This window comes from Aplosporella prunicola, assembly GCF_010093885.1.
Source record: "Aplosporella prunicola CBS 121167 unplaced genomic scaffold K452scaffold_8, whole genome shotgun sequence".
Classification (NCBI taxonomy): Eukaryota; Fungi; Ascomycota; class Dothideomycetes; order Botryosphaeriales; family Aplosporellaceae; genus Aplosporella; species Aplosporella prunicola.
In genome coordinates, this window is record NW_022983536.1 from 956,503 (window position 1) to 984,162 (window position 27,660).

The 27,660-nt window shown below is 55.5% G+C and overlaps 11 protein-coding genes and 1 non-coding gene across 12 annotated transcripts in view; 6 read left to right on the forward strand and 6 right to left on the reverse strand.

The window, feature by feature from the left end:
* K452DRAFT_164049 (uncharacterized protein) overlaps positions 1–244 on the reverse strand; it is a 540-nt gene extending 296 nt beyond the window's left edge. The window contains exon 1 of the mRNA XM_033535702.1: positions 1–244. This exon is cut by the window's left edge and continues 296 nt beyond it. Within this exon, the coding sequence (XP_033399613.1) occupies positions 1–116 (116 nt within the window). The 5' untranslated portion in view covers positions 117–244.
* A 121-nt stretch (positions 245–365) lies between these two features.
* K452DRAFT_247403 (uncharacterized protein) lies at positions 366–2,546 on the forward strand. The gene is made up of 4 exons (XM_033538059.1): positions 366–607; positions 938–1,287; positions 1,413–1,657; positions 2,087–2,546. Exons 1-4 carry the CDS (start codon positions 372–374, stop codon positions 2,462–2,464), a joined length of 1,209 nt encoding a protein of 402 aa, XP_033399614.1. The 5' UTR covers positions 366–371; the 3' UTR covers positions 2,465–2,546.
* Positions 2,547–3,762: 1,216 nt separating this feature from the next.
* K452DRAFT_268378 (uncharacterized protein) lies at positions 3,763–7,274 on the forward strand. The gene is made up of 8 exons (XM_033538886.1): positions 3,763–4,596; positions 4,828–5,046; positions 5,100–5,210; positions 5,312–5,456; positions 5,510–6,031; positions 6,122–6,596; positions 6,683–6,939; positions 7,065–7,274. The coding sequence occupies exons 1-8, from the start codon at positions 4,017–4,019 to the stop codon at positions 7,228–7,230; spliced, it is 2,475 nt and encodes an 824-aa protein (XP_033399615.1). The 5' UTR covers positions 3,763–4,016; the 3' UTR covers positions 7,231–7,274.
* A 1,743-nt stretch (positions 7,275–9,017) lies between these two features.
* K452DRAFT_164094 (uncharacterized protein) lies at positions 9,018–9,909 on the forward strand. Its single transcript, XM_033535703.1, has 2 exons — positions 9,018–9,077; positions 9,128–9,909. The coding sequence occupies exon 2, from the start codon at positions 9,180–9,182 to the stop codon at positions 9,822–9,824; it is 645 nt and encodes a 214-aa protein (XP_033399616.1). The 5' UTR covers positions 9,018–9,077; positions 9,128–9,179; the 3' UTR covers positions 9,825–9,909.
* Positions 9,910–11,590: 1,681 nt separating this feature from the next.
* K452DRAFT_296867 (uncharacterized protein) lies at positions 11,591–14,250 on the reverse strand (the record flags this gene model as incomplete). The annotated part of the gene is made up of 3 exons (XM_033541956.1): positions 11,591–13,890; positions 13,941–14,083; positions 14,150–14,250. 3 exons carry the CDS (start codon positions 14,248–14,250, stop codon positions 11,591–11,593), a joined length of 2,544 nt encoding a protein of 847 aa, XP_033399617.1.
* Positions 14,251–14,927: 677 nt separating this feature from the next.
* Positions 14,928–17,411, reverse strand: K452DRAFT_357493 (uncharacterized protein). The gene is made up of 4 exons (XM_033546123.1): positions 17,348–17,411; positions 17,063–17,285; positions 16,975–17,007; positions 14,928–16,920 (listed from the first exon to the last, which is right to left on the reverse strand). Exons 2-4 carry the CDS (start codon positions 17,103–17,105, stop codon positions 15,131–15,133), a joined length of 1,866 nt encoding a protein of 621 aa, XP_033399618.1. The 5' UTR covers positions 17,106–17,285; positions 17,348–17,411; the 3' UTR covers positions 14,928–15,130.
* A 148-nt stretch (positions 17,412–17,559) lies between these two features.
* K452DRAFT_247410 (uncharacterized protein) lies at positions 17,560–21,299 on the reverse strand. The gene is made up of 3 exons (XM_033538060.1): positions 21,088–21,299; positions 18,415–21,032; positions 17,560–18,361 (listed from the first exon to the last, which is right to left on the reverse strand). The coding sequence occupies exons 1-3, from the start codon at positions 21,266–21,268 to the stop codon at positions 17,717–17,719; spliced, it is 3,444 nt and encodes a 1,147-aa protein (XP_033399619.1). The 5' UTR covers positions 21,269–21,299; the 3' UTR covers positions 17,560–17,716.
* Positions 21,300–21,728: 429 nt separating this feature from the next.
* K452DRAFT_357495 (uncharacterized protein) lies at positions 21,729–22,742 on the forward strand (the record flags this gene model as incomplete). The annotated part of the gene is made up of 1 exon (XM_033546124.1): positions 21,729–22,742. One exon carries the CDS (start codon positions 21,729–21,731, stop codon positions 22,740–22,742), a length of 1,014 nt encoding a protein of 337 aa, XP_033399620.1.
* Positions 22,743–23,338: 596 nt separating this feature from the next.
* Positions 23,339–24,058, forward strand: K452DRAFT_224125 (uncharacterized protein; the record flags this gene model as incomplete). Its single annotated transcript, XM_033536674.1, has 2 exons — positions 23,339–23,456; positions 23,568–24,058. The coding sequence occupies 2 exons, from the start codon at positions 23,339–23,341 to the stop codon at positions 24,056–24,058; spliced, it is 609 nt and encodes a 202-aa protein (XP_033399621.1).
* A 189-nt stretch (positions 24,059–24,247) lies between these two features.
* On the reverse strand, positions 24,248–25,965 carry K452DRAFT_350275 (uncharacterized protein; the record flags this gene model as incomplete). The annotated part of the gene is made up of 3 exons (XM_033545643.1): positions 25,017–25,965; positions 24,742–24,938; positions 24,248–24,648 (listed from the first exon to the last, which is right to left on the reverse strand). The coding sequence occupies exons 1-3, from the start codon at positions 25,931–25,933 to the stop codon at positions 24,248–24,250; spliced, it is 1,515 nt and encodes a 504-aa protein (XP_033399622.1). The 5' UTR covers positions 25,934–25,965.
* Positions 25,966–26,369: 404 nt separating this feature from the next.
* K452DRAFT_t56 lies at positions 26,370–26,463 on the reverse strand. Its single transcript has one exon. It is a non-coding gene; the product is annotated as a tRNA-Gln (tRNA).
* Positions 26,464–26,783: 320 nt separating this feature from the next.
* Positions 26,784–27,583, forward strand: K452DRAFT_285947 (uncharacterized protein). Its single transcript, XM_033540199.1, has one exon. The coding sequence runs from the start codon at positions 26,986–26,988 to the stop codon at positions 27,499–27,501; it is 516 nt and encodes a 171-aa protein (XP_033399623.1). The 5' UTR covers positions 26,784–26,985; the 3' UTR covers positions 27,502–27,583.
* Positions 27,584–27,660: the final 77 nt, after the last annotated feature.

Below are 27,660 nucleotides of genomic sequence, written 5' to 3' on the forward strand. Positions count from 1 at the left end.
AAGGCAGCAGCGGCGGTGTCTCGGCTAGCGACAAGCCTCCCCTCCCTGTTGGTCGAGTCGTCGCAGCACCTCAGCGCACGCCACAGATCCCCGTCGATCGCTGCCTCGGTCCGCATTGCCCACCGCACACACCTCCTCCTCTATCTATCCACTAATCTATCTATCTACACCACCACGACCCCAGCACCCGGCACCCAGCAACTGCCTGCACAGCACAGCACGTCCAAACAAAAAAGCAAAACAAACCCTCTCAACCACTAAATCACTAACTCTCCACCAAAAAACAAAAACAAAAAACGAGCCAACCAACCCACCCCAACCCGGACCAAATAAACAAAAAAAAAGAAAAAAAGAAAAGAAACACAGCACGCATGTCCACGCAGCAGGCGCACATCCCACCCGCCCACCCCGCCTACATCCTCCGCGGGCACGCCGCCCCCGTGCACGCCACGCGCTTCGTGCGCGCCAACGCGCGCCTGCTGACGGCCGACGCCGACGGCTGGGTCGTGCTGTGGGGCACGGCGACGCGGCGGGCGGTGGCTGTTTGGCGGGCTCATCAGGGTGCGGTGTTGGGGCTGGGCGAACTGGGTGCGGAGAACTTTGTCACGTAGGTTTTGAATGTCTCTTTTGTTATGTTTGTTATGATTTGGTTTATTGGTTTTTTATCTGGTTGTCTGGGTTTCCTTTTCGTCGAGCTGGGTTTGCTTTTGCTGGTGGAGTTGGAGTTGCTTTTCCCCTCGCGGCGTGGGGGCGCGCTGCACCGCGGAAGGCGCGGCCGTGGCGTGGATGAGGCGTTCGTTTGTGGACGCGTGGGGAGAGGGCATAGATGGCGTCGTGGTGGAATACCCCAAGCACACTGCACCGCATCGTCAAGCACGCACACACACACCCACCACACGCAACTAGACCAACTAACCCCCCCTCTCCACAACCACAGACACGGCCGCGACTCGCACCTCTGCGTCTGGCACCTCCCCCTAGCAGACGAGTCCTCCTTCTCGACCGTCCTCCCCGTCGACGACGCCAGCGCGCCCCGCAAGCAGCCTTGGCTGCTGCACTCGCTGACGGTCAACACGCTGAACTTTTGCGCTTTTGCTATGCTCGCGGCGCCGGGCCCAACACCAACCTCCAACACAGCGGCTACAGATACAGCCACAGACATAGGCGTAAACGCGCGCCAAGAAGCCGTCCTCGCCGTCCCCAGCGTCCGCGACGAACAGATCGATGTCCTGCACCTGCCCTCCGAGCGCCGCACGAGCATCGTTCCGCGCTTGGGCTTCAAGACGGGTGCGTTGTCTTACCTATCCTTACCTTACCTTACCTACCCACCCCTCCCCTCCATTGTCCTCCCACAACCACCACACCCCCACCACACACAACACACAAAACTAACGCCCTCACCATACATACAGGCATGATAATGGCGCTCGCGCTCTCGCGCCCCCAAGCTTCCCCATCAGGGCCACTCTGCCTCGTCTCAGCCTACGAAAGCGGCCACATCGCGCTGCACGTGCTAGATGCAACCTCAGGCAGCAGCTGGACGCGCCTGTACGTCGCGCAGCCGCATGCCCAGCCGCCGCTGTCTGTGTGCGTGCTCCCGGCGGCGGAGATGGAGGCGGCGGAGGCTTCGGCGCCGAAACCGAAATCCAAGTCTGCTGTTGATGGTGAGGTTGAGGGCGCGAGGACGCTGCGGTTTTGCTCGTCGGGCGCCGATGATAGGGTTGTGCTGCACTGTGTTGAGCTGTCTGTGCCTGTGCCGACGCCCGTGTCGGTAGAGGTGCCGCAGCCGCGCGCTGTGGAGAAGGAGGAAGAGCAGAGCGTGGAGAAGGAGAAGGAGAAGAAAGACGGCAAGCAGAGCGTCGAAATCGAAACCCCGGCCTCGGCATCATCGTCAGCAGCACAAGAACCACAGCAACCACCCTTAGCCGACACAGGCCCCCTCAGCTTCCCCAAAATCCCGCTCCCAAACCCCAACCCCAACACCACCACCACCACCAGCAACCTGCGCACCCTCCTCAACGCCTCTTCTGCAGGAGGCTCCTCCCCTATCCCCACCCCTACCACACCCGTACCCCCCAAAACCAAGACCAAAACCCTCAGCACCAAGCACGCAGGCCAACAAGGCCTAACCGCGCGCTCGGACGGGCGCCTCCTCGCAACCGCGGGCTGGGACGGCCGCGTACGCGTCTATGCTGCGCGTTCGCTGCGGGAGCTCGCGGTGCTGAAGTGGCATAAGGAGGGGTGTTATGCTGTTTGTTTTGCGGAGGTGGGGGGCGCGGGTGCGGACGCGGGCAGTGTGGCCCAAGGAGGAGGGGTGGGGGGAGGAGGCGATGTACTGATCACGCGAGAAGCAGGCACCGCTACTACTACGGTGAGGCGGAGGAGAGAGGACAAGGCTAGGAGCGTGCATTGGCTTGCTGCGGGCTCGAAGGACGGAAAGGTCTCGTTGTGGGAGATTTATTAGGCGGTGTTGATGGCTTGATAGCTTGCTTGTTTGCTTGGACGCCTGCGTCGTAAGTACCTAGGTAGTCTGTCAAGAAACGGAAGTATTCGATCTACCTACCTATCTCGTGGTTAGCTGGCACGCTCAATTACTCACTTACTCACTCACTCGCCCAGTCCGTCCGCGTGAAGCCCCCGTCGGCTTTGTGCGTGAACATGTCTGTCTCTGTCTTTGACATTGTACGCGTACGCTACGCGTGCATGTAAGAAGCTATTTTTGGATAGGGGCGCGGTCGGCTTTGTGGCTTGGGGACCTCTCTTTCTCTTTCTTTTTCTCTCAGGTCAGGTCAGGGAAAGCCTGCTCGGGGTGCGAAGTACGAGTGCCGTGTGGCGCGCTGGGCGCGTGCTCGTGTGTGGTGGTGGTACTGTAAGTAAGCGGTTGTGTTGCTGCGCCCTTTGCGCCACGCGTTCGTTGTATGTCTCGCGGCTTCGTGTTGGGGATGTGGTGGCGGAGAAAGGGAAGGTTTGAGTTGGTTTGGTGAGATGGTTTGTGGGGTTTAAAAGTTTGTTGTTCGTGTGTTTAGTGGGTTTATGGTGGGTGATAATGGGCTCAGGTGAGGTTGGTTTGGTCTACCACGAGGAGAGGTGTTGGCTAGAAATGCTGTTGTTGCCTAGGTTTTGCATAGGTGGTTGCTGCTGTAGACTGATGCTTCTGAGTACGGATCCATGGGAGGTTTGAGGGGGTGAGTTACATAGTAGCTGTGGTTCTAGTCAGCCAAGCAACTGTGTGAAGCCACGCAATCCCATCTTCCCAGGGTGGGTTCTCGCTGTACCTATATTAAATGCAGAGGTGTTTCGGAGGTAACGGAATAAACAATCACCAAGGCACGGGGTACCTGCAGGCATGGACCGTGCATCCAAACCCCCGAGTCACTGGGCGCATCAAAAGCCAGCTAAGAAGCCCGAGCCTCAAGGGCCTTGCTGGCGTTCAACTGCAGGTTTTACCGATGCCACCGCGGATGCAGGAAGCCTCAGGAATGTACCGGTCTCCTGGTAGCGACCGTTGAATGCCGATACCCAACGGCAGCGGTTCCAGGGCCTGAACTCGAACTCGAGCCGCATCTTTCGGCCAACGAGGAGGTGTGCTGTACGCGGAGAAGAGGCTTTCAGACAACCAGAGACGTCCGTGGTGCTGCTGGCCCGAGTCAGAAAGCTGGTGTGGATCGCTGCAGATCATCGAGTCCTTCGGAAGTGGTGTGTGTGCGGAGCGCAAGCTCATCGCCCTCCGAGGGTCCCTTTCCTCCACCCCAACCTCGGCAACTGCTCTACCCCAGTCTTGGCGCACGTCTGTTAGCACGCCTCGAGCTTGCTCCCCGCGGCTACCTTTAGTAGCATACGCCATACGCCAGTGTACACTTACCTAGAAGCATATCATACCCTGCGACCTAGCAATGGACTGCGCGATCAGCGTTATTCTTCCCTAATCCACATCCAGCCGCTTCAAACTTACCTAGAAACTCTGTTCCCCCCGCCGCGACATCAAACCACCAACTACCACCACCTCCTCGGCCATCATGAGCTCCAGCGACAGCTCCAAGCCTCCCTCTCCCCCGCCCTCGGCTCCCGACCTCTCCATCCTCGGCGACCAAGTCGCACTGCACCCCGCAGGCTACTCCTCCACTGCGCTCGCGAAACACGACAACAATGGATCTCCAGACAGGAATCTGGTCGAGGGCATGGCGCGGTTCCGCACCTCGCCGATGGACTTCTTGCGCGAGTTGTCTTCGTACGTCTCCGGCACCGGCTGGCGCAGCTACGACAGGATCGTCGGCCAGCCCATCTACTACTCCGGCTTCAGCGAGACCATGAAGTCACGCATCATGCAGACGCCAATGTTGCAGCGCAAGATTGGTGAGCTGGCTGTGCGCCGTGTGAAGACTGAGGAGCAGGAGGGCCGGTTTGGAAGTCCGGACGATACCAATGGCGACGGTTTGCAAGAGAGAAAGGAGAAGAGGAGGAGAGAGATCTTTACCCAGTTGACGGAGGTTTGCGAGGATATGACCGATAATATGATATGCAAGATGGAAAGCAAGAGGTTCATTCGTGGCGCATACTATTTCGCCACGCAATTGCTCACGAGAGCTTACCATCAAGGTGGGTCCAAGAGGGATGAGATGCAAGGACCCCTGCAATTAGTCTTTTCTGAGAGACCAATGTATGCGTTGGTTTTTGGACGAGAACCCCATGCGCGGCCTCAGGTCCAGTTGCTCCTGGAAAGCTTTCGGGATGTGCCACGGGCGTTAAAATTCAAGGCCGCCAGGCCATGTGTCGTTCTCAGATAAGACGGGACATGCATCAGGAGGCATGGCTGACAACCTCTCTCAGGCATCCACGTCTCGAGTGAAGAAGTCCTCCGTCTGCGTGCTGTTGCCGAGAAAGCAGAAAAGGACAAACACTCCATAATTTTTCTCCCCTGCCATCGTTCGCATGTCGACTATGTTTCGATGCAATTGATCTGCTATCGGCTTGGCCTGGCTCTCCCCACGGTTGTTGCTGGCGACAATTTGAACTTTCCTTTGGTCGGATCATTCCTTCAGCATGCAGGTTCGATGTGTTCAGCCCCTTTGGGGTGCCCGTTCGCTGAGTTTGTGGGACAGGTGCCATGTGGATTCGTCGGAGCTTTGGAGACGACCAACTCTATACTACCCTGGTCCAGTCGTACATGGACACGCTCTTGACCCATGGATTCAACTTTGAGTGTTTTGTTGGTAAGTTCCTCTTCAATAAAGTTGAATATATCCTACACTCACCTCCCTCGTGGGATATATTTAGCTTCATGCTTTCAAGGCAATGAAGCTAACTTCAGCAGAGGGCGGCCGCTCAAGGACAGGAAAACTTCTGCCCCCTAAGTTTGGAATTTTGAGCTTCTTGCTTGACAGTGTCTTGTCTGGTAGAGTTGACGACGCCATAATCTGCCCGGTGAGCACTCAGTACGATAAGGTCATTGAAGTCGAGTAAGTTTTTACGTCCCTCTTTGCTGGAACTACTCTGATGCCTTGGATATCAGCTCGTATATCAGTGAACTCCTTGGACAGCCAAAGCCAAAGGAAAATCTGAAAGATTTCCTCTCGGCATCATCTGTCCTGTCTTTAAAGCTTGGCCGTGTCGATGTCCGCTTCCACGAGCCATGGAGCTTAAGGGGCTTCATCAATCAACAGAAGGAGCGTATGATTCGACTTCCACAGCAGATTGATGCAGACAAAATGGATGAGAAAGAGCTCAGGTTAAGGCTGCTGAGAACGCTCGGATACAGAGTGCTCTCTGAAATCAATGCTGTGTCAGTCGTCATGCCGACAGCTTTGGTAGGCACCGTGCTTTTGACTCTCAGGGGTCGCGGTGTCGGCAAGAGTGAGCTCATCCGGAGAGTCGATTGGTTGAGCGAACGCGTCCGCAACCAGGGAGGTCGAGTAGCACATTTCGGCGGCCTTCCAACTGGCGCTGTCGTTGAGCGTGCGCTTGATGTTCTTGGGCCGCAATTGGTCGGCTTGGTCCCTGTTCTTCCGGAAGATACGTACTATGCTGTTGATAGGTAAGTCACTGTTGGACAGGCTGGACGTCTCCCATGGAGATCGTGTCGACTGTTTGAATGGCGAAAGCTGTTAATTGCTGACGCATATAGATTCCAATTGTCGTTCTATCGCAATATGACAATCCACCTCTTCATCCTCCAGTCCCTTGTCTCGGCCGCCATGTATGTCAGAGTTAAGCTTGGCGGTGGTCCAGAGCACCAGAGAATATCGTACCAAGACCTCTATGATCAGGTCTATTTCTTATCCCAGCTCTTCCGTGGCGAGTTTATTTTCCCTACCGAAGGACTGGCGGCAAATCTGGAAAAGACCCTAAATGGTCTTGAATCGGACAACGTCGTAAAGATCACCAGGAACCGCGACAGCGGGAAAGCTGAATTCGCCGAACTGAGCGACGCGGAAAGAGAATGCGGAAGAGAGAATTATGATTTCTATTGTTTCTTGATCTGGCCTTTCGTCGAAGCCAGCTGGCTGGGCGCGGTATCGTTGATGATGCTGACGCCGCCGCTGGGCTCCTCCGGCACGCCATGGCTAAGTGCGAAAAAAGTACAGGACCATGCGCAACTTGTAAGTCCATCCGTTCATAAAGACGATGTCAAAGTATCCTCATCCGGGCACTGGATGTCCCTTACTGACCTTGTCTCCCACCGTAGCTAGGCAAAACCCTCTATCACCAAGGCGATCTCTCCTACTTTGAGGCCGTCAACAAAGAGACCTTGAAGAACGCCTACCAGCGCTTCGAAGAAGAAGGTATCATCACTGTTTCCAAGTCCCGCGACGCCCGTGTCCCTTCAACGCTGCGGTTGGCCGATGAGTGGATGCCGAAAAGAGATCCGCAGACCGGACAGATCATGGCCGAGGGTAAACTCTGGGACTTCGCCGAGATGATTAGCCAATCGAGGCGTGAAGGGTATGTGTCTCCTTACTCCCATTCCAGCTTTGTGCCCTGCCCCCTTCACTCTAGTATCCTTGTCTTGTTGGTTTGCGTCGTGTCATGCATGTTGTGGCGGACGGCTGACGGTGTGCGCTGTGCAGGAAGAACCGGCGTGACGGCAAGACGGTCCAGACGCGAGTCCTGTCGCTGGCAGACCTCGTCGGCCGCAAGCTCTTCGAAGAGGCAAAGGACGAAGATAGCGCGGAAAAGGAGGTCGTTGCGAAGAAGAAGCGGAGAAAGAGTATCCGGACCAAAGCGCGCTTGTAGAGTAAGACCCTAAGACAGAGCGTCGTTATCCGCATCAACCCTTGCCACCTCCCTTGATGTGTATAAGACTTACCTGCAGTGCCTCCCTTTGATGCTAACGATGCAGGCTGCTGCCTCGGTCTGCTTGTCCGCTGATTGCTGTTGTGTGGACCGCCGCTCGTGTTGTTTGCCTGGTGCTGCAGCTTCGCCGTGTCATCGCTTTGTTCCGCTCCTGGCTGCTTGCATGGAAGTCCGCCGAATCCTTCAGCGTACATGGCGAGCTGTGGTCGTCCATCGGAGGCTCTGTATCTTCTGCTGCAGCTGCTCGTTGTTTCGAGGCTTGTTGCGTCGCCGTTGGTCTATGTGCCTTGTCCGCTGAGGCGGCGAGCTCGCCGCAGCGCCTCAGCCCAGCCCCCTCCTCTACACTTTCTATCACCATCAAGACGATGCACGTTTCAAAAGGCTTGCAGGCCTCATGCCCACAGCGGGAGCTCTATTTTGCTACCGGGAAGCCTCTACTCGGGCGTGCTGCATGGCTATTTTGGGCCTCTGCCACCTCCATCAGCCAGCCATACAGCCCACAGCACCCTGCCCAACCAGCCGCCCCTGCCCATCATGCCTAGCATTGCTAGAGGACTGCCCTTCCTGTCCAAGCAGATTAGTCACGCATTTTAGCGCGAGCAGACGCCATAAAAACCCCTCGCCTCCCTCCTCCATCTTTCTCTTTCTCCACTCACCCGCTCACTGTCGCCAGCAGCTCCTCACTCGATGGATAGCGCATTGTGCGCTCCATCCATTGTTTTCAGACTTATATGGTGAGCATGCCCAAGACTCACGCAATCCAGAAACCCACGCAGGCCGGACGGCACAATGCCTTGCACGTCATACCCAATCTCCCAATGCCCCTCTTCGCAGCCCCTCAACGATCGTCCGCTTCAACGTTGCCTGCTACTGATGCCCTTCTTTCACTCTCTTCGTCGCACTTCGCTAACGACTCTCTAGTAAGGACTTCCCTTGTTACCCATCGCTCGCAAGACCATCATGGGAGATTCCCTTCTCCGCATCTGCACCGCCTAACAAGGCCGAGACGACCTCGCCGAAGAGGAACAACGAGATACATTGCTGTTTCTCAATCACATCTCTCTTCCATCGCCCCCTAACATCTCCACTCCGCTCGTTTCCCCTCTGTCGCTTACAGAAACCCCTCTACGTCACCCATTGTCTCTCTTGAGCCATGCTAACCTCGTTTCCCAGATAAACTCCGGGCTCCCTGTGGGAGGCCCATGAGATTTTCCGTTCCTCATCTCGTACACCACCAATGCCTTCCCAGGCGAGTACATTCCGACTGTCTAGGTCAATGTCTTTCACTTTTCTGCCTCCTTCTCAGCTCATCCATGTCTTCGTCAACATTATGCGGTCACACTTTCTGTACGACGGTTCTTCGTGGTTTCGTTTGCAATCGACACAATCTCATGTTCCCTTGTGGATATTCCTTGCTCGATTCTTCATGTACAGTGCTTTGCTTGATTTGGTTCTTTCATTGTGTATAGTGCAGACTGACATCTTCCCTTGTGTGATTGTCTGCCGTGTCTCAAGTGGATTGCTACTGACCATCACTGTGTTTCCTTTTTCCCTTTGTGGTTTCCGTCGAGGAGTCGATGATAACCGTATGCAGACAGCGCTGAGAACTTACTGACATGTTGCTTGCCCCCTTCAACCACTTTGTCTACATTGTCGCTTTTCTTGTTTCTCTTTTCTCATGCTCACTTCTGTGCGTAACCTCCGTGGTCATACTAACAATCAGACAGTTGTCGCACCGGGCTCCGTGCCCATTGGCCCCCTGCCGAAGAAGAGCTTAAGAATTTCCGGTATTTCCAGCCCTTGGGCATTTCAGATTTTCCAGACTGAAGTTTTCCAGTTTGTGGGATTCGATTTGGTTGCGGTGTCTTATAGCGCCGACAGTGCGCTAAATGTTTTTTTTTTTTTTTTTTTTTTTTTTGGGGGGGGGGGGGGGCGTTGCCCCAGGTACGTCGATGTGTTTTCCTAGGAGATGTTTCCTTCCTTTCCTTTCTTGTCGGCTGGCGTCTACGTCAAGAGATGACGATCATCACATTCGACTCCCTCATGTAATCGATCCAAGTTCATGGCATTGGCGGAAGTCACTGGCATTCAATCTCCCGATTTCCGCTAACACACAACACATAGCCGTTCGTGGTTACTCTGACATCACGTTGCCGGACTACCCTGACCACTCAGAGTTCTTCACAACCGTCATGAACCAGCCGCATGGCCTTCCTAACTCTCCGGATCTACTTCCAAGCGATCCAGCGGAGTTAAGCAGCATGGCCCCTGAAGCCACGAGTGAACCTCCAACGCTGGAGAGCGACCTGCCTGAGATCACTCTTGCTCCAGCCAAATCAGAGAGCACCACCGAGAGACGTCCTCGCAAGCGCCAGAAGGTGTCCCACGACAACGCCGATGATGACTTCTCTGGTTCTCAGCATCTCATGGAGCCGCGTACACGCTCTAGGCGCGCCATTCCACTCAAGAAGTACGTGGAGGCTGATTCCGATGCTGATTTCGAAGTCATCCCCTGGACCAACCCAGCAGTCTGATGCCTTCCGCAATCCAAAACGAAAGGCAGCCACCCATGAGGACCATGGCCCCGCCGCCAGGTCTTCCTCCGGCGCCAGCCGGCCCCTTCCGCAGACAAGACGCAGAACGAGATGGTCACGAAGAGAAACGCATTTTCCAAGGGTTGTTTTTTGGTCTTTCATCATGGCAGTCAGTCATTTGCAGGGGGACACTCCGCATTTTTATGTTCGAATTTAAGAAACGGAGGAGAGGCGAGAACGATGGGCGGACGATAAGCTGAGTGGCGATATGTGCCGCCGTCCTGTATCAACGACCAAGAGCGTCGTTCGACACTATTGAATACGAGACTTTCTGACCTTCTTCCTCTTGCCTGGATGACTCCGAGCATCCTCTCGTGTCTGTCTGCCTGCCTGTCTTCACTCGCCATGCATGCATGCGGTTCCGCAATATTGGGACTTACGAACAGGCAAGCGGACAACCTCCGTATGGTTGGACCTGGACAAATTGCCTGGTCTCCACGAACAGACGGCCAGTACTTCCCTACTGGAGTAGCATCATTCAGCACACATACATAGTCACTCACGACCCTCACCCTTGTCCGCGAGTTTGGACTATACGTCAATCGGAAAAAGATTAATCACGCCGCCCTGAAAGAGAATTTGACAACTGCAGAGAGGAACATCGCTCGACATCACAACACCACCATTTTTTGGCTAGCTACCTCTGGAGCTGTCCGCGCAATCACCAGCACCAACCAGCCACGAGCAAGTCGACCAAGCTGTTGGAATATATAGGTCACTCAAACCTGCGCATCAAATGCGCGGGCCCGCCTTTTGGTTTAACACAAGCCTAGTGGAAGCAATTATCCCCCATCAACATGCACAGCCAAAGACGGTCAAAGTCAACCAAAACCGAAGCCGACCCCGACACATGGAAGCAGCACAGCCTCATCACCAATCACCAAAGACCAGACACACAACGACTTCTTAGCCATGTTTATTTGTGGTATTCACCTGCTTGTCTCTATCTGACATGCCCGCCCACCCGCTTCTCCAGCCAGCTATAAGCATCGTTTTCCTTTCCCGTCCTCGATATCGAGCAGCAAAAGAAGAAGAAAAATATCAGTGTCTGCTAGCTACGCCAGCAACAGCATCATCCTCATCATCCGTCCCCCTGATGCCCATTTCCCCCCCATAAACCCCGCCGTCTTTTTCGTACGAATCGTATAAACCCACACCCAGACCTGATGGATGTGGCACGATCAAGAGAAAGGAAAGGAAAGGCTATAAACCCCCATATACCGCCATACGTGTTAAAGGTGCAATCGTCCAGCAGTTCAGTTCCCATCATCCTTTACTCCGCGCTCGCTACTAGCAAAAGGCAAAAGGGTTGGTTTTTGGCGTTCGATTACAAGAAAAAACAGTTCTGAAGGGAGTTAAAAAAAGATGTCAAAGCAAGAAGAAAAAGAAGGGGGAAAAGAGCAATTCACTGTCCGTCCGTACGTTCAGCTCGCTGGTAAGCCGATGCGAAGGGTATCCACCGTTGGGTAAAAAAAGTTAACTGAGCAAACACGAGCAGGAAAGAGACGTTGACAGGCATGAAAAGATCAGGGCAAGAGCAGGTGAAAATGTTGCTCAAATACCCGGCACGGAAAAGAGACGCAGATGTTCGATCGCAATCAAATCTGCCTTTCAGTTCGGAAACTGTCGGTAATAAACTATCGAGGTTGCAGCAAGAGTGGAGGAGCTTCAGCCGAAAAGAGGCTACGCAAGCGCCCTTGGTTCATCTAGAGGCCGTATGGACCCTGGCCCTGGCCCTGACCTCTAGCGCCGAGGGGACGATCGGCAAACATCGGATGCATCATGCCAGGAGGAGGACCAGCGGCGGGCATGCGCATCATTGGCTGCTCTGGAGGGCTCGCCAGTCCCATAGGCATGGGCCCAGGTCCAGGAGCGAATCCAGGAGGCGGGGGCGGAGAGAAATATCCGGGCGGCGGAGGCCCATGAGGAAACATGCCTGCAGGACCAGCTGGTCCAGTTCCCGGAGGTCCACGCTGAACCTGAATGCTCGGATGACCGATAGGAGTGCCACCAGCGGAGAACCCAGGCATAGATCCCATTCCAAATCCGGGAGGACCGCGCGCAGGAGGCGCAGGAGGAAGACCTGGCGGCGGAGCCATGGTCGTCATTGGCGGCTGTCTCTCGTTCTGAATCGCGGAAGGCATCCGGCTGTATCTGTCAAACGCCGGTTGCTGAGGGATTCCCATATTGCCACCCATCTGGTCGTAACGGAGAGGCACAGGCGGCATCACATGCTCCACAGGAGGGCGGGCCGCAAGATCGACATTACGACGCCTGGCTTCTTGGACAGCTGGGTCGTGAAGATCCACAGGGAGGTTAAAGCGCCTTGCACGTCTCATGGTTTCCTCATAGGACAAGGGATGTTCGATCGCCGTCCTTCTGGATTCATGACGGATATCATTTTCAGGGAACTGTCTGTCTTCCATAAGACCAGGCGGCATCGTGGGCTTCCTCTGCTGGAACGGAGGTTGGTTCTCGAGGAAGATTCCGCCAAAGTTGTTGATCTCCGGAGGAGGCGGGCGCACATTCTGGGGTTGAGGTGGCGTGTTCCGCTGAGTCTGTGTCATGAGGTTCAACAAGAACTCCCGATCGCGGGACAGCTGAGCCGGCGGCGGAGCTTGATTGCCGGCCGAAGATTGAAGAATACCAAATGGCCCCATTCCACTAGCGGCAGGAGAAGCCTGGATGCGCTCCTCGGGCGAACGAATCGACTCTGCACGGCCATCCGGCTTACGGACTTGCTCATGGCCTTGGCCAAGTTCAATGCTCGGCGAGTACGGTCCGAAAGCACCAGGGCCCTTGAATTCCGTCGGGGTTCCACGAGGCGCCAGCACTTGTTCGATGAAACCTGCCTTTTCCTCCCTAGAGCGTAGCATATGGTGCCTGAGAGGTTGCGGCTGCAACGGCACAGTCTCGCGCTCGGGAGCTGGCGACTGTTGTTCAGGTGGAGGGAACATTGACGCCTTACGACTATTTGCGGCAGAGGCAGGAGTGGGAGGTTGCGACGCAATGTTCGTACTCCCAAGCATCTGGAGGATTCGTTGGAACCCTTCCTTGTCTTCATTGGACCCATTGGCCTCTTGCATTGCGGGTGGTTGCGATGGCGGAGGCGCCTGTTGTTGCTGTTGTTGCTGTTGTTGCTGCTCCTCCTGTGGACTAAAGAGCTTGGCAAACCTGGATGCCTTCGCAGGTTTCGGCTTAGGAGCTGGCGTACCTTCGGTGGTAGCTGGGGCATCCAGCTTGGTGCGATCTGCGCCGAATATGCCGAACATGTCCTTCCCTTCGAAGACAAGAGGAGTGATGGGCTTTGAGGATACTGGTGGAGTATCCTTGGACGGTACTTCTGGCTCAGGAGTGATCTCTTTGTCGTCACTTCCAGAGGCACTGGCCTTCATCCGCTCCTTCCAACGCTGGAAGTCCTCCTGGGTATGCGGCTTCTTGTCATCCTTCGATTCGTCTTCAAGCCACTCTGGGCCCTTTGGGCGTTGGAAACGGGCCATGCCAATTTCGTCTTTCTTCTTCACCGGCGTGTCCATCCACTCCGGATCTTCTTCTAGGCGATTTCCTCTCGTCCATTCACGGTCGCGCCAACCACGTTGCGAAGTATCGGTCTCCTTGGCGTTGGAGCCCGGAGTCTCGCGACCCCAAGGCTGTTCGAACCTATTGCGTCCAGCGCCATTGCGACGCGGCGTTTCTTCCTCGCCGTCGCGGTTGAACCGGCTTCTATGCTCACCGATCCTGGCCAATTGTTCTTGATCGTCTTGGCTCAAGGATGTCCGGCGGCCACGAACGTTCATCCACCCCTCAAGGTCTTCACGTCCAGGACGGCGAGCAGCGCTAGTCCCGGTCTTATTCTTTTCGCTCTCGCGCTCCTTGAAAAACTTGTCGCGGAGATTAGCGCGATCATGGGCAACGTCCTCCTCCTTGTCCAGATCAGAAAGCTTGGGGACACGTGATGATGAGGCGAATGCGACCTTAGGAGGTCCGAGAATGATGTCTTCGGAGACTGCAGCATTACGTTAGCAAAAACCTCGGATCAGGCGCTTCGACACATACCGGCGTTTGTGTTACGGATACCATGCTTCGGCTGAAAGAGGGTTGATCGCTGGGACCCACCGTTCTCCTGGACAGTCGAGTCGTCACCGCGAATGTTGTTCTGCGCGCGGGTCTTGTTGCGTTGGCCATTCTCGTTGGCATTCCTTCGATGTGTTAGCAATGGTGGAACTGGAGCTAGTGTGTTGCAGTGGTGAGAGGCTGAGGCATACTCCATCCATTGATCTATTGAGGGGAGCCCTTCCGGCTTGTGGACCAGCGGCGACTCCCTGAGCTGCATGAGCTGCTCGGGGGTGTAACGGATGATGTCCATTACGACTACCTGCGAGCCACCACCGGAGGCGACTCGACAACTAGGCTTGGGTGGGCGAAGAAGCGAAGAAGCGGATGGAGAAGGACGAGGGTGAAGAGCAGAGAACGTCGATACTCATGCGACAAGGGCGGGCTGGGTGGTTGAGCGAGCAGGAATGTCGGTGGTGTTGTGGTCGAGTGAGGTCTGCGTCGCGCGGGGCACTCCCGACGGAGTGCAAGAGCAAGGAGTGAGGTCAAAGCACGCTACGAGGATTCTGGTACCTTCAAGAGGCGGTCGGCGTGAGGAGCTGGTGGGTTACGGGCGACGTGGTTGCGGTGCAGGTGGTCGAGGTTTGGTTACGAGCCGGCGTCGCGGAGATGTGCAGGCGGGCGCTCGTCGGCCTGTCGGCGGTGAGGTAACTTGGAGGGAGAGCAGCTGGGTGGTGACTGTGCACCGCGGCGAATGCGCTTACGTCGCCAAGAGGAGGGAAAACGCAGGGCTCGAGGCCACCGTGGAGAACGTCACAAGAGGAGGAATTGGGGGAAAAGAAGCGTTGGAGGGGCTGGGGGGTTTTATAATGGCTGCCGGATGGTGGGTTGCGTCCAAGGAGAGCAGGTGCTCATTTTCGCCTCAGCGCACTAGCCACCACCGCCACAGCTTAACGGGCAGCTGCAATCCATTGTCGCCCGTCACCATGCCCGGTCACAATAGGATGTGTTTGCTACCTCCTAAATCCTGACGAAACAAGCCCAATATCGTCTAGCAAACACCTATGGAGTACCTACATGAAAGCTCCAGAACCAACCTGATTCCCTGACGCTGACGCTTGCAACCAACAGACGGACACACACACACACACTCACAGCACCACCCTTTCAATCTTAGTCTTTGACAGCTGCTCTCACGGTGAACGCGCCCCACTCCGTCGGCGATACTTGATGTGGACGCAGCCAGAAGGCTCCACGACAAAGTACCTCAAATACTCCTCGACCGGCCTACGCGCCGGCTTCTGGCCTTCCGCAACCGTACCAGCAGCAGCAGAAGGAGCAGCAGCAGCAGCAGCCGGTGCTGACGGCACGGTTGGCGCGCTAGCCGCAGCCGGCTGCACAGCAACCGGAGCAGGCTGCTGCGACACAGGCACAGGCACAGGCGGATGGGTCTGGACGGCCGCCTCGGCGGGCTGATACGCATAATGCTGCGGCACCGGGGCCTGGGCCTGGACAGGTGGGCTGAAGGGCCCGTTGTATGCCGGCGGCGGCGAGAAGGCATACCACGGGGTCTGGGGCGGAGGCAGCGCAGCCTGCGGATGGTTGAAGTAGCCCGACGCGGGCGGGAAGGGAAAACCGCCGAACTGGTTGCCGCCGGGCAGCTGCACGGTGCCGGTGGTGGGGTATTGCGGGTTGGCGTACGTCTGGTAGGAGTAGGGCGCCGAGTTGTACATAGCGAGATTGTTGTACGGCGGCACGGCGTACGCGGACTGCTGCTGCTGGAGCGCCATGTTCGGCGTCTCTTGGTACGCCTGCCAGGGCTGCTGGGGCGTGGTGATGCGGAACGGGTTGGGCGGGCTGTAGCTGTATCGGTTCTCGTCCTCGAATCGTACCCGGCGCTGGTTATTGCGCTTGGCGGCTTCTTCGCGCTGGATCTCCTCTTTGAGCTCTTCGGTGCTCTTCTCACTCCGCTTGATGTTGCGCATCGCTGACCTCTGACGATTGACTTGCGGCCGCTCTTGTACCGGTGTCTCTGCGCGGAATCGCCCGCAAGTGGCTGCGGAGCTCCACCGCGATGAGCTGTCTTCTGCTCGCACAGGAGCCGTCTCGGGCGCCCGTCGAAGAACCGGCCGTTGAGGCACTGTTTGCTCGGAGTAGCGGTAGTAGACCCCTGGCCTTCGATTGCTGGTGCCGGCGGCAGTATGGATGCGCGCCAGCCTGACAGGCGCAGCACGTTCCAGCGCTCTGACAACAGGCGAGGGTGCCATATCCTGATGGATTTCCAGCGGTGGCTGTTTCCTCCTGCGCACCGAGCGGGTTCGTTCTTTGGGAGGAGCAGGATGCGCATCAGACTCCGGGAACGACCCAGGCACATGCTGCACTGTCTCGATCGGGTCGTAGACTTCTTGCACCAGAGGCGACGGGGGCTCTGGCGGGGGCTCGGGCGGCTGATCATAGGGCGTCGGCTCGTCGGGGGTCATGATTTCAGGCTCAAAGGCTTCGTCGGTCGGCGTCGTGAGGAAGATGTCGTCGTCGCTGTCGATCACGCTCTCGACATAGGCTTGGTGCGTCTTGGACCGTCTGAGCTCTTTTCGCGACGCCCGGCTTAGTGAGCGAATGGGTATGGGCTGCGGCTCTGGCGACGCAGGTTCCTGCACGGGCGAGAACGAGCCCCCCTGCCCTTCAGCATCGACGTTCTCTATTGCTTCCTGAAGGCTCGTGAATGACGCAGCGTGCTCGAGAAGCCTCGGCCTCAGAGCCGTCAAGGACGACATCGCATTTTCGGCGCCGGCGATGTCGTTTTGTCGGAGGCATTGCTTCCGACACTGGATGAGCTGGCTGAGTTCTTGCAGGTCTGTGACACACTCTCCCACTAGACGCCTGTACTCGTCTTTAAGTGGCGGACTCAGCCGGGAGAGGAAAGAGGTCTGGGGGCCGTTGGTCTCCTCTTCAAACTCTTGGATAGCGGCACGGAGTTCGTTGACTGTTGCGCGTCAGTGCCTCCCTTGCCGGATGCCGCGGAAGCGGGCAAGCATGCCTTCCCTTGATAGCTCCGGGGCGTTCCTTTTGCCTGCAAAGTCGTCAGACTCGTAAACCCGAGCTGCAGTCAAGAGGTGATCGCATACAAGTCTTGTAGAGAGTCCAGGTGAAGCTGCTGATAGTGGCCATGGTGTCAGTGATGGAAGACTCAATGTTCACGTCGGGGGAAGGAAGCCTTTAGTGCGGGGTATGGGTTGCGGGATGATTCATCGGTAGGTGCTGCAATGTAATCGTTGTCGTCGATTAGTATAGCACATGCTCCTAAACCAAGCCCGTTGACTGATGTCACCAAGAGCGTATGCGACACTCCTGACCAAGTTAGCTTTGCTTTTTGACGCCAATAAGCAGACTGGAAAAGAACAATACGCCACCTTGACAGAAGGAAAACAGCGGGAAAGAACAAGTCAACGCCCTTATCAGACGCACGCTAGCCACCAGCAGCACGACAAGGCAGTACGAGCCATATTAGCGTCCTTTGGGCTTGGGAAACACCTCATGTCTCGTCTAACGCAACGCATATGCACCTGCCGCCACAATAGTGAAGATATCCTGGGGCTTCTGCCGACCTCGAGATCTGAATGGTCCCCTACGGGCCGGGCCCGCATGCTGCAAACTGCGGTGTTCTCTGATAATTGGATAGCTTTCGCCACGAGCCTACGCGGCGCCCAGCGGCTTTCGGCGGTGGACTTCTGGTCCTATCAGATAAAACAACTTGCTACTTACAAAAATTTTATGCCCACTTAACTCCCTGTTATCCTCTGCACGTCGCTCTTGGCTCCGCCGTGACTCCACTCCTCTACCCTGCCCTGATCGCAGGTCTCATACAAACGCGCCGCAAGTTGGCGGAGGACGGCCGCGTTGCCTGTCTTGGAGACCAACTGCATCTCGATCCAGCTCAGAACGCCCGATCTGGTAATCAATGTCGTGCTGCCTCCGACTGCTGCCGCCCGAAACACCAGGCGAATGATCTTCTCACGTGTCTTTTGTGACACGTTGGTAAACGTGTACAGCGCAAGTATGCGTTCGAAGACGTTGCGCGCGCGGAAAATCTCCATGTCCTCGGGTATGCGTAGCCCGTCAACGAAAAAATCAAGGAGCCAGTCGACCTCTTTCCAGTAAGCGTTGTCGTCCTCGGGAGGGTTGAGTATGATTTTTTCCGCCCAAGAAGATGGTATCCTGCCGATGTTCCATGACGGTCCTTTCGTGAGGAAGGCGCTGACTTTAGGATACATGAAATGCGTGGGATCGGCAATGACGGTCACGGCGTGCGTCGCAAAGACGCCCGCCACATAGGGAAACTGCTTCTCATGTATGATTTCCCTGGCGGTCTCCACGGTTTCACCTAACAAGAGATACATCATCTCTTTCTCCTCATAGTTTGAAGACTGGCAGCACGTGTCAGCTAATGATCATCTGTAGTCAAAGTTATGCAACGTACCTGTACTTTGGACATGAGCTTCTGCAAATTGCTCAATGCCTGTTTCCGAATAGCTGTGTGTGTAGAACAGAGACATAATATCAGGTCCCCGATGTTACCATCGTCCACAGCTTCCTCCACTTCTTTCTGAATCCATTTGTGCAGTCCAGGATGGTTCTCGTCTTCTTCAGGCGGTAACTCGAGCGAGGTTGCTACATCGTCCTCTGCATCGTTTTCGATAGCTGAAGACATGTTTTTGTCGAGTGACAGCCTATCTTCCGCGTTATCGGCAAATTGCTTGACTTCGACAGCATCGCGTTGCTTGAGCGCCTTTTTCAAAGTCTTCTGATAGGAAGCACCTGCCGCCGCTTTCAAGACTTTATCCAAAACAGATTGTAAAACAACTCTGTCCTCTCCGATCTGCTGAAGTAGAGTCAAAAAGCTTGCAAGCCAACCAGCCACCTTTGACGAGACATCACTTCCTGACTTGACAACAAATGGCCACTGCTCCGCAACGGTCAGCAGTAGCAAGCTGACGTTGCTCCCTTCGGCTCGATCCATGGCAAGGGTGTCAAGATCATCTTGATACTTGATTGGCTTCCTCACGAGTCGTCCAAAGCAGTCATCAAGAAAGCTGAATACAGCGTCAGCAATAGGCGCACCTTCCGATGTTCTCAGGCTTGTGACAAACGCATCAAATGCAGAAGGCTGTGTAGCGGCCTGGAGGATGCCTTGATCGCGAACGACTGAAGACAACAATTGTGCGATCGACCCTGCTGACGCCGCATCGGGAGAGCTGGCGAGAACTTTCAGAACAGACGTGAAAGGAGAGAATTGAAGCGATTCCGGCTTTTGCCACCAACGCATATCCGGTGCATGACGTGCGATTTGCACCAAATGGCCGAGTTCCAACAGCTGAACTCCGCCTTCTTCCCCGGACACTGCTTGCTTCTCAACTCGGTGAAGTGCAGTGGCCAAAGCCATCGAGACGTCAAACTTTTCGTCTAAAGCAACCTGAGGGATGACAACATAGTACATCGATAAGAGTCTGGTAGCGGCCTCTCGTTGCATCAGGTTTTCCTCATTGGTATTGCGGAAAGCGGAGATAACGTCTTTCATCTTCGGGCACCGCTGAGTGAATTCAGATACAAGCCGCTCCGCCGCTTGATCCCAAAGTGTGTGCTGTTGCTTTGATGATGCCTTCTTAAACTCCTGCAAGACAAGTTCCAGTTTTTGAAAAGCTATCGTGAGCAAACGGATGGCGAAAAAGGTAATGAGATCGGAGTTTTGGTTCAAGCACCTAGTCAAGGCCTTCTGGGTAAGAGGCTGTGGTAGAAGATTCTCTATGACTATCGAGACAGGTGGCGGAACAGTCGCATAGCTGTCTTTGCGTCCAAGGAAATGGGGAACGTGGAGTTGTATAGCAGAGAAAAGGAAGGAAGAATAACCGATCCATGTAGCGGTGAGCTTAGGATCAAATGGAAAGTTGGTTTTCTTGAAAAAATAGTCGGCAAAGAGTTCCGGGCAGGCATCAAAGATGGCTAGGACAAGCTCCTGCTCAAGCTTATTTCCATGGGGGCGGAGACCTTGCATGAAGGTCGCAAGAGTAGGGTTCCTGATGATCACGCGACCGCGGTATCTCTCATACCATTCGAGGGAATCCAAACCAAGATTAATGTTCGAATCTTCAACCTCTTGCTGATCATCTTTTTCAAGATCTTTATCAGTGCCTGGAGGGTACCATCCGGAGGATGGCACAAGCACACCAGACTCCGAGGATGTGCAAACTTGTAACAGGAATTGATGGGCAACGACATCGAGAGATTTCTCTTCCGAATCGTCTTCCGCTTGCTCAACCCGGTACAAGCATGCTATACTTGCCAATGCGCGATCGTTTAGCACGTGGCTTTTGCTAGACCTGGGAATTTCTTTGTCGGCTATGATGTGAGACTTCACCACCTGCAGAATCTCCGTAGCGACCTCTGGGGGATCATCTCGGATATGATCGAACAGCGCTTTCAACACCAGACCTTGTTTCAGGATGTCCATTTTGACACCTTCATTTTGAAGTCTGAAGTTTGCTAGCAGGTATTTGACAGCATTGGTACGGACCGCAGGCTTGCGCCTGTCTTTGGCCGCATCTTCCGCAGACCTCCGGATACCAAGATTCCGCGCAAGGATCTTCGCATCGAATGTGAAGTCCCGCTTGGAGTACACCTGTTTAGATACCGCGCCGCCGTCGAATGATACGACCTCCGTCAATAATCGAAGACATGGCGATATGACATGCTCCTTATGTTTCGGTGCCGAGAGACCTCGCGAGACCAGCTTCAACTGCGCAGGCTGGAGAATTGTGCGACACAATTGTAAACCGGGCTCCTGGAGATCGACATGGGTGGACAGAGTTTTGAGAAGTAGCGCAAGCACAGAGACGACGGCCGAGGATAGGTGATCGTTGTTCGACTGTTCAGCAAAACTCCAAGTCTGCATGAGATTCGAGAGGAACGGCGCATCCTTGTCTGCGACTCTCGGTTTCTGTGTTTCTAAAAATTCTCGAAGTATGGCTCTCTGCCGCGAGACGGAGGAGTCGTCGGTAGGGTACACGATGGATTCGAGGAAGACCTTCAGGCTTTGGATACCTTTGAAATATTTTCGTTAGCGCCGATGATCCCACAAAACTGCGGTCATGCATACCGTTCCTGACTTGTTGAATCGCATCCTGCTGGAAGGTAAGCAGCTGTTGTAACTGGCGGCTGGAGTGAATCTCCTCCGCTTTGGGAGGTGGCCCTCGTGGCGCGTCAAGCCTCGGACGTTTGACATGGCGCTTCTCGAACTGCGGCTCCCCATCGGCCGGCACTGCAGTACGTTTGCTCATCTTCGCAGCACGAGCTTGCGAAGGTTGAGACTCGTCGACCTGCTCGCACTCATCTAGACCGGTAACTTTTGTCGCCAAGCTTTCCTCGGTTGGTCAAATCCCCGACATTTTCTCCACCGCCTTCGCTCCCGCTCCCAGGCGTGCCAGGCTCCACTTCAACACCATGTTGATCGCGGGGATACCTCTGCCTCAAGAATCAGGCAGCAGACTGTTACCCGCGAATTCTTGTCTGCTTGCCAAGATGCCCAGTATCAATATCCGGGTGTCGAATGATTTTCTTTGTTCTGACGACACCGATGGCCATTGAAGACCGACAACCGGAAACTAATCAATAGGATGAACAATGAATAGCTGAACCCGTTTGCAACGCTAAGCCGTGTTCTCACTGACAAAGGCAGAACCATGGGAGACAGAAATCTTGTAGCAGAGATACCCACGGTCCTTCATCACCACGAGCATCATGTCTTCATGGAACCCATCAACGTTTTGGCGGAACCCCTCAGAGATGTCAACCGTCGAGTTTTCCCCCGACACAAAGTCCGATGACAGCTTCCTCAGGCAACGCTACCGCAAGCATTCCTTAGCACCGAGCTCGCCGACCGTACTGAAGCAAATTCGAGCTGAAAATGGGCAACGGACGTCCCTCTGGCGTCAACTCGGGTGGCTTCTCTTAGCTTTGATTATCGTCTTGCCAGCGGTTCATTATTTCTTCAAAGATTCATTCAAACCATATCGTTACCGGACTCATAGCGGCTACCTCAGCAAATTCGAGTTTCTTTCTCAGTTACTGCCAGAGAAGTATCATGCTCCGTTGGAAGACTTCTCTGGCGTATCGATTGTTCCAGCCGAGCTCGATATCCCCCTGTACGCACCTTTCGACAATGTAGACGTGGGAAATCAAAACCACGACCGTCAGTTGATCAATTCAACCGTCTCCCAGCTAAGGCGCATCGAGATCAAGTTTCGGAACACCAGTCGAGAAATGGCAGATTTGGCAAACTTGCGAAATGATCACATCAAAGCTGCCAAAACTGCGCTCAACACGCTCCGTGTAGCAGCTGAAACAGGTACCGGAAACAAAGGGACCGATACGGAGGAGCTCAAACAAGACATACAAACAATCATCGAGGCCTTGACGAATGTGGAAAAGCACTCTGACAAATACGAAGCATATCGTCAAATCATTCCAAAGGATGTCCACAGTATCATCAGGAATGGCACTGAGAAGCAAAATGTCTACGCGGAGCTGAAGGACGATGAGGCCAAATTTCGGGTATACTGCAAAGCAGTGGAATACGAGGAGACGCTTGGGGAGTTAACAAGGGAATTCAAGATTCTTTTGAAGGCTACTGAGGAACTCGGCAAAGAGGCTACCGAGCTCGCCAAAACAAGCCTAAAGGCCTGCAGACATGCCTATCTCATCGAATCTCCAAATTTGAAAGAGGCAGGTTGTTCCGGTTCTTATATATGGTGAGGAAGCTAACAGCATGAAATAAGCAGGACGAGAATTATGTCTGCGATGATTCCTGGGTGGTCGTCTGGAACGCTTTCAAGCCACGCCCAACGGGAAAGTTGAGCAGCTTCAAGGAGGCCTTTTCGAGTTCCCTGGGAGTTGGTCCAGAGGGACTGCAGAGTCTCTTGCGTGTGGATGCTGCAAAGGTCAGTGCGGGAGAGACGTCAGAGGCATTGATAGCGAAGATGGAGAGCATCTTGGCCGATATCGAAGTGCTACATAAAGGGATAAGTGGCTGGCACGAATTTGCGGATGGCTTTCTGGGCTTTTGTAGTAAATACCTCTGATAGAAGCAAAGCATGGGATTCTCGTTCAGTCTTGATTCAGTCATGAATATAATGGATTGGTTCACTACTTTTAGGCTTTGGCATCACCACTGGCGCTCGGTTGTGATTGGCTTATGACGTGTTGACAAGCGGCGCCGATCCCCAGGGGGTGCAGGGATGCACGAGCTTCCAGCATAACTCGCCGCCGCCGCTGCTCTCGACGCCCACGGACAAACCCTCCTACCTCCCCTTCTCTTTCCCGCCGTCCTTCGACAAACGTTTCGCGCGAAGATGAAGCTGTCCAACACCCTCAGCATTGGCCTCGTGGCATTGATCTCTAACGTGCACGCGCATGGCGAGCAGGTGCCCGTGGCAGACAATGCCGACTGGGCCACGCGGCATATGGCAGGTAAGGACGCAATCCGGCATTGAGAACGCGAGGATGCTCGCACGAGGCTGGGCGAGACCGATGGACAATATCCGCGCATGCGACGCCGAAACAGCACTGACAGGGCGACAGAGGAGCACCACATAAACTCGTTCGACGCGGGCGTCTTCTTCAACCTGCACGACTACGACGGGACAGGCAAATGGTCGCCCGACGACGTGCGCAAGACGTACGGGCTGCTGGACGAGTCGGCCAAGAACATTCCGCAGGCGAAGAAGGACGAGGTCGTCAAGATCGTCTTCGACCTCTACGACAAGGACATGTCGGGCGACATCACGTTTGCCGAGTTCACCATCGGCAACGCCGCCGGCGTCGTGCTGCCTGATTTTGGCACCGGGCCTGGCCACCATGGCGACGACGAGTACGAGTATGAAATCCACCATTTTGAGAAATACCATGGTGGCGACGACGTTAAGGAGGAGGACCTTATCCACCCGGAGGATATCGAACATTTCAAGAAACATGATATGCTGGATGAGGCGAGGGAGAAGCTTGAGAGGCAGGAGAAGATGATGATTGTCGACTCCAACATCCCTGCCAAGTTCCGCAGAGTCGGCCACTAGACGAAGAAGCGTGTGCATGGCTTTGACGATGGTCCATTGCGGCCTTCTGGACTGCAACTGCGGGCATCAGGCGTTGAGGGGCAATCAGGCTTGACTTGGGTGTACAATTCTAGCAACGAGGTTTTGAAATACGCGACGAATGACGGTAATGGCAACGGCATGCTTGTATGTAATAGTATTGTTTATCTCCTACATAGACGCCACGGGCAGCGCCGTAGGCGGGACAAAAATATCCAAAACGCAATGCACGACGCCGGGGGCATACGTCTTGACGCGCTCGACATGGAGCAACGCCACGTCCTGTACACATTCAGGACTTCCTCCCCGGCTCTCCGCAAGCACCCCCACGAGCCTCCGCACCTCCGCCACCGTCTCCCCGGCCTTCTGCTCGATCTCCCCAACGCCAAAGTTCTCGTGCAAGTGCACCCACCCCCCTAAACCAGGATCGACCGCCTCGACCGCCGTGGTCCAGCTGCCCCGCGACGTCGGCAGCAGCCCGCAGTTGACGTGGCGGATGGGGGGCAGCGAGGCGCGCAAGGCGCGGATGCGGTCGAGGGCGTGGACGTTGGATTCGCGGAAGACGAGGAAGTCTTCGTCGCCGATGGTGATGGGCACGCTGCCTCTTTTCCCGCCTTCACTGCCTCCATCTTCAGCATCAGCTCCACCGTCACTAACAGCAGCACCACCACCCGCACCCTCCCGCCCCTCAGCCTCCTCATCCACGACCCTAACGCCCCACCCGTTCGCCCCCGCCCCCCGCCTCAGCCCCTCCACGCTCCACGGATTGAGCTCCCACCCCAGCACCTTGCGCACGCCGGCGCGCCGGTACGAAAACGAAAAATACCCGATCCCGGCATAGAGGTCGACGGCTGTTGCGTCGCTGCCGCTACCGCTACCGCTACTGCCGTTGCTACTGTTACTGCCGCTGCCATTGCCGTTGCTACCGCACTGCGCAAACCCAAGCACCCGCGCCTTCTCCTTCACGTTGCCCCGGCTGAACATGGTGTGCACGGGCGCCCACGCCTGCACGATGCCGTTCTGGCGCGCGCGGACCCAGAACGCGGCGGCGAAGTGCGCGGGCGTGGGATGTTGCTGGGGCGACGACGCCGTGCCATTACTGCCCAAGCCAAAGTCTCCCAGAAGCGGGCGCAGGCCGCTCGGGCTGCGGAGGATGTTGGGCGCGGCAGCGGCAGCGGCAGCGGCAGCGGAGCCATCAGCTGCTGAAGAAGGAGCGGGTGTCTGCGCAGCGATGGGCGCGTTGACAGCGACGTGGGTCGCGTGCAGGGCGTGCGCGAGCGCGGCGTACAGCTCGCTGGTGTGGGCGGGGGAGAGGGCGCTCAGGAGGGCGCGCCAGGGCGGCGCGGCGAAGGTGGTGGCGGGGAGGAGGAGCAGCGGCGGGTACACGGAGTAGGTTGGGGGGAGGGCGTTGACGAGGTCGTCGATGTTGATGTGGGGGTTTAGGGACGAGAGCAGTTGTTCTTGTGATTGTGATTGCAGCCATTTCCGCGCTGCCGCTTGCAGCGGGTTGACATCTTTCCTGGCGCGGGGAGGCGTGTTGGTGCCCGCGTCCTCTTGGAGTTCGATGACAGCGACGCGGTCGAGGATCTCTTGGCCCAGGTGCTGTAGCAGCGCGGCTTTGACGGCTTCTGGTGCTGACGACGTTGGCGTCGTCGTCGCTTCGTTGCCGTTGGATGCTGCGCCGTGGTCGTCGGTGGCCACGGGCACGAGGAACTTCTTCTCAGCTGCGCTGCTTCCGCCATCTTGGTATGGGCTGATCTTGCGCCCGCGGTCTAGGTTTCCTTGCTCTTCCAGTGCGGTTTTGACTGTTTTGACGTGTTGAGAGGGGACGACCAGCGCCAGGCTGGTGAAGGGCATGATTGCTGGAAATTTTTGGAAAGAAGGGAAGAAATCAGACAAGAGGATGAAGATTTAGAGATATACTTACCTACCTTAGCGCAAGACAAAACTAGCACAGCTACTTCTAAACATCAATTTATATGTATCATTAAATATTCATGAGAGCGATATTGAAATTTCCAAAATATGCGAGTTGTTCGTTGTTTGTCCATTCGCCAACAAAATTTTATATTTTTTATTTTTAACCAACCCCCAAAACAAAATAAAAACTTATATCCCAAGCACACAATCACAACCAAGCCAAACTACCCTCTTCTACATATCTATCTCATTACCCACCGTACAGTATCTCTCCTCCAAAGGGCCAAAACATAAAACAAATCAGCGCGTCCCACCCAATCACCCACACCCATCTATCTCACCAAAGCCAAAAGCAAAAAATTCCCAAAAAGAAAGGTCGTGCCCGGGATCGAACCGGGGTTGCCGGAAATAGTGTTCGATTTTGATGTGATCAAAATCCGGAGTGCTCACCACTACACTACACAACCAGAGATTGAAGGGCAGCCTGCTTTGCGCAGGACCTTGATGGGCGAATGATGTGGTGTAATGCTTTTATAACTTGTTAATTTTTGGGTGTCGTGGGGGCTGGCTGACCCCACGGTTGGCGGGCGTGGCGGGCTCTTGTGAGGACGCTTGGACCGCTATTCACGACACGATTTGGATCTGATTTGTTTGCGCAGGTGATAATGTTTCGCAGATGCGTGATTGGGCTTGCGAAGCTAGGCGCATGCTGCAGCGGAAAGGCTGAATCGATCTGGTTTCCGCGCTGAGCACAGGTTGGAGATCGCGTGCTGGAGTCGAAGACGTCATTGGCGCAATCGTGCTCTTTGTACTCTAGAGGTACTTGCTATACATAAGGTAATTGTGTATGTCTCAAGTGGTGACAGGCCTATATGTGTTACTTCCACCCTCCAGTGCACCCGTAAGCAAACTACCACACCAACCAACCCATCCACCATTCCGACACACCACCCACCAGCGCCCCAAACCCACCACGCACGCCCGCGCAAATGGCCACGCCCACGCCCAAACCCACGACGCCGCTACGCCTAAGTCACCTAAGCTACCGGATCGGGCGCGGCGAAACGGGCGTCCTAACTTACGAGCCGTACAAATCGGCGCTGCTGCCACTGTGGCGGTTCCGCACGCCCGCGCTCGCGCGCACCAGCGCCGCCGCGCTGTACGCGCGCTTCTTGGCGTACGACGCGGCCGACGACTTCGTCGGCATGGACATGGCGCGCAAGTTCGTGCAGATGGGCATGACGCGCGCTATGCGCTACGCGAACCACGCCGGCGGCCGCAAGTACACTCGTGGCTCTGGGGCGGAGCTGCCCAAGAGTGAGGGCCATGAGGGCCAGGAGGACAAATTGGCGGCTGCGGCTGTTTTTAGGGACACGTTGGCGAGGTGTAGAGATCATGAGGGGTATAAGGCGCGGAAGGAGGCGTTTTTGAAGGAGCAGAGGGCGTGGGATCGCGAGAGGAAGAGGGCGGAGAAGGCGGGTGGGAATGATGAGACAGATCGATAGCCGTGTTGTCCTTCCTTCCTCGGTCTGAAGCGTTGCGTCGTGTCATGTATGCGTCCCCAGGCATTACGAGCTCCCTCCCTTCGCCGTCGTCGAATGCATCTACACAACACCCTCTCGTCAGCCCACACCCACACACATAAACGAACAAACAACCACACA

What these genes read in the sequence shown, in the direction of transcription:
- K452DRAFT_357493 (XM_033546123.1), bottom strand. Translation starts at nt 17,105, where the DNA reads ATGGCCACTATCAGCAGCTTCACCTGGACTCTCTACAAGACTT. An exon ending in CTGGACTCTCTACAAGACTT is followed by an intron (nt 17,008 to 17,062) that starts GTATGCGATCAC and finishes ACGACTTTGCAG; the next exon opens with GCAAAAGGAACGCCCCGGAG. An exon ending in CCCGGAGCTATCAAGGGAAG is followed by an intron (nt 16,921 to 16,974) that starts GCATGCTTGCCC and finishes GACGCGCAACAG; the next exon opens with TCAACGAACTCCGTGCCGCT.
- K452DRAFT_164094 (XM_033535703.1), top strand. Translation starts at nt 9,180, where the DNA reads ATGTTTTTTTTTTTTTTTTTTTTTTTTTTGGGGGGGGGGGGGGGCGTT.
- K452DRAFT_285947 (XM_033540199.1), top strand. Translation starts at nt 26,986, where the DNA reads ATGGCCACGCCCACGCCCAAACCCACGACGCCGCTACGCCTAAGTCAC.
- K452DRAFT_268378 (XM_033538886.1), top strand. Translation starts at nt 4,017, where the DNA reads ATGAGCTCCAGCGACAGCTCCAAGCCTCCCTCTCCCCCGCCCTCGGCT. An exon ending in ACGTACTATGCTGTTGATAG is followed by an intron (nt 6,032 to 6,121) that starts GTAAGTCACTGT and finishes TGACGCATATAG; the next exon opens with ATTCCAATTGTCGTTCTATC. An exon ending in AGCCAATCGAGGCGTGAAGG is followed by an intron (nt 6,940 to 7,064) that starts GTATGTGTCTCC and finishes TGCGCTGTGCAG; the next exon opens with GAAGAACCGGCGTGACGGCA.
- K452DRAFT_247410 (XM_033538060.1), bottom strand. Translation starts at nt 21,268, where the DNA reads ATGAGCAAACGTACTGCAGTGCCGGCCGATGGGGAGCCGCAGTTCGAG. An exon ending in GATTCAACAAGTCAGGAACG is followed by an intron (nt 21,033 to 21,087) that starts GTATGCATGACC and finishes AATATTTCAAAG; the next exon opens with GTATCCAAAGCCTGAAGGTC. An exon ending in AGCTCATGTCCAAAGTACAG is followed by an intron (nt 18,362 to 18,414) that starts GTACGTTGCATA and finishes ACGTGCTGCCAG; the next exon opens with TCTTCAAACTATGAGGAGAA.
- K452DRAFT_247403 (XM_033538059.1), top strand. Translation starts at nt 372, where the DNA reads ATGTCCACGCAGCAGGCGCACATCCCACCCGCCCACCCCGCCTACATC. An exon ending in GGTGCGGAGAACTTTGTCAC is followed by an intron (nt 608 to 937) that starts GTAGGTTTTGAA and finishes CCACAACCACAG; the next exon opens with ACACGGCCGCGACTCGCACC. An exon ending in GCGCTTGGGCTTCAAGACGG is followed by an intron (nt 1,288 to 1,412) that starts GTGCGTTGTCTT and finishes CCATACATACAG; the next exon opens with GCATGATAATGGCGCTCGCG.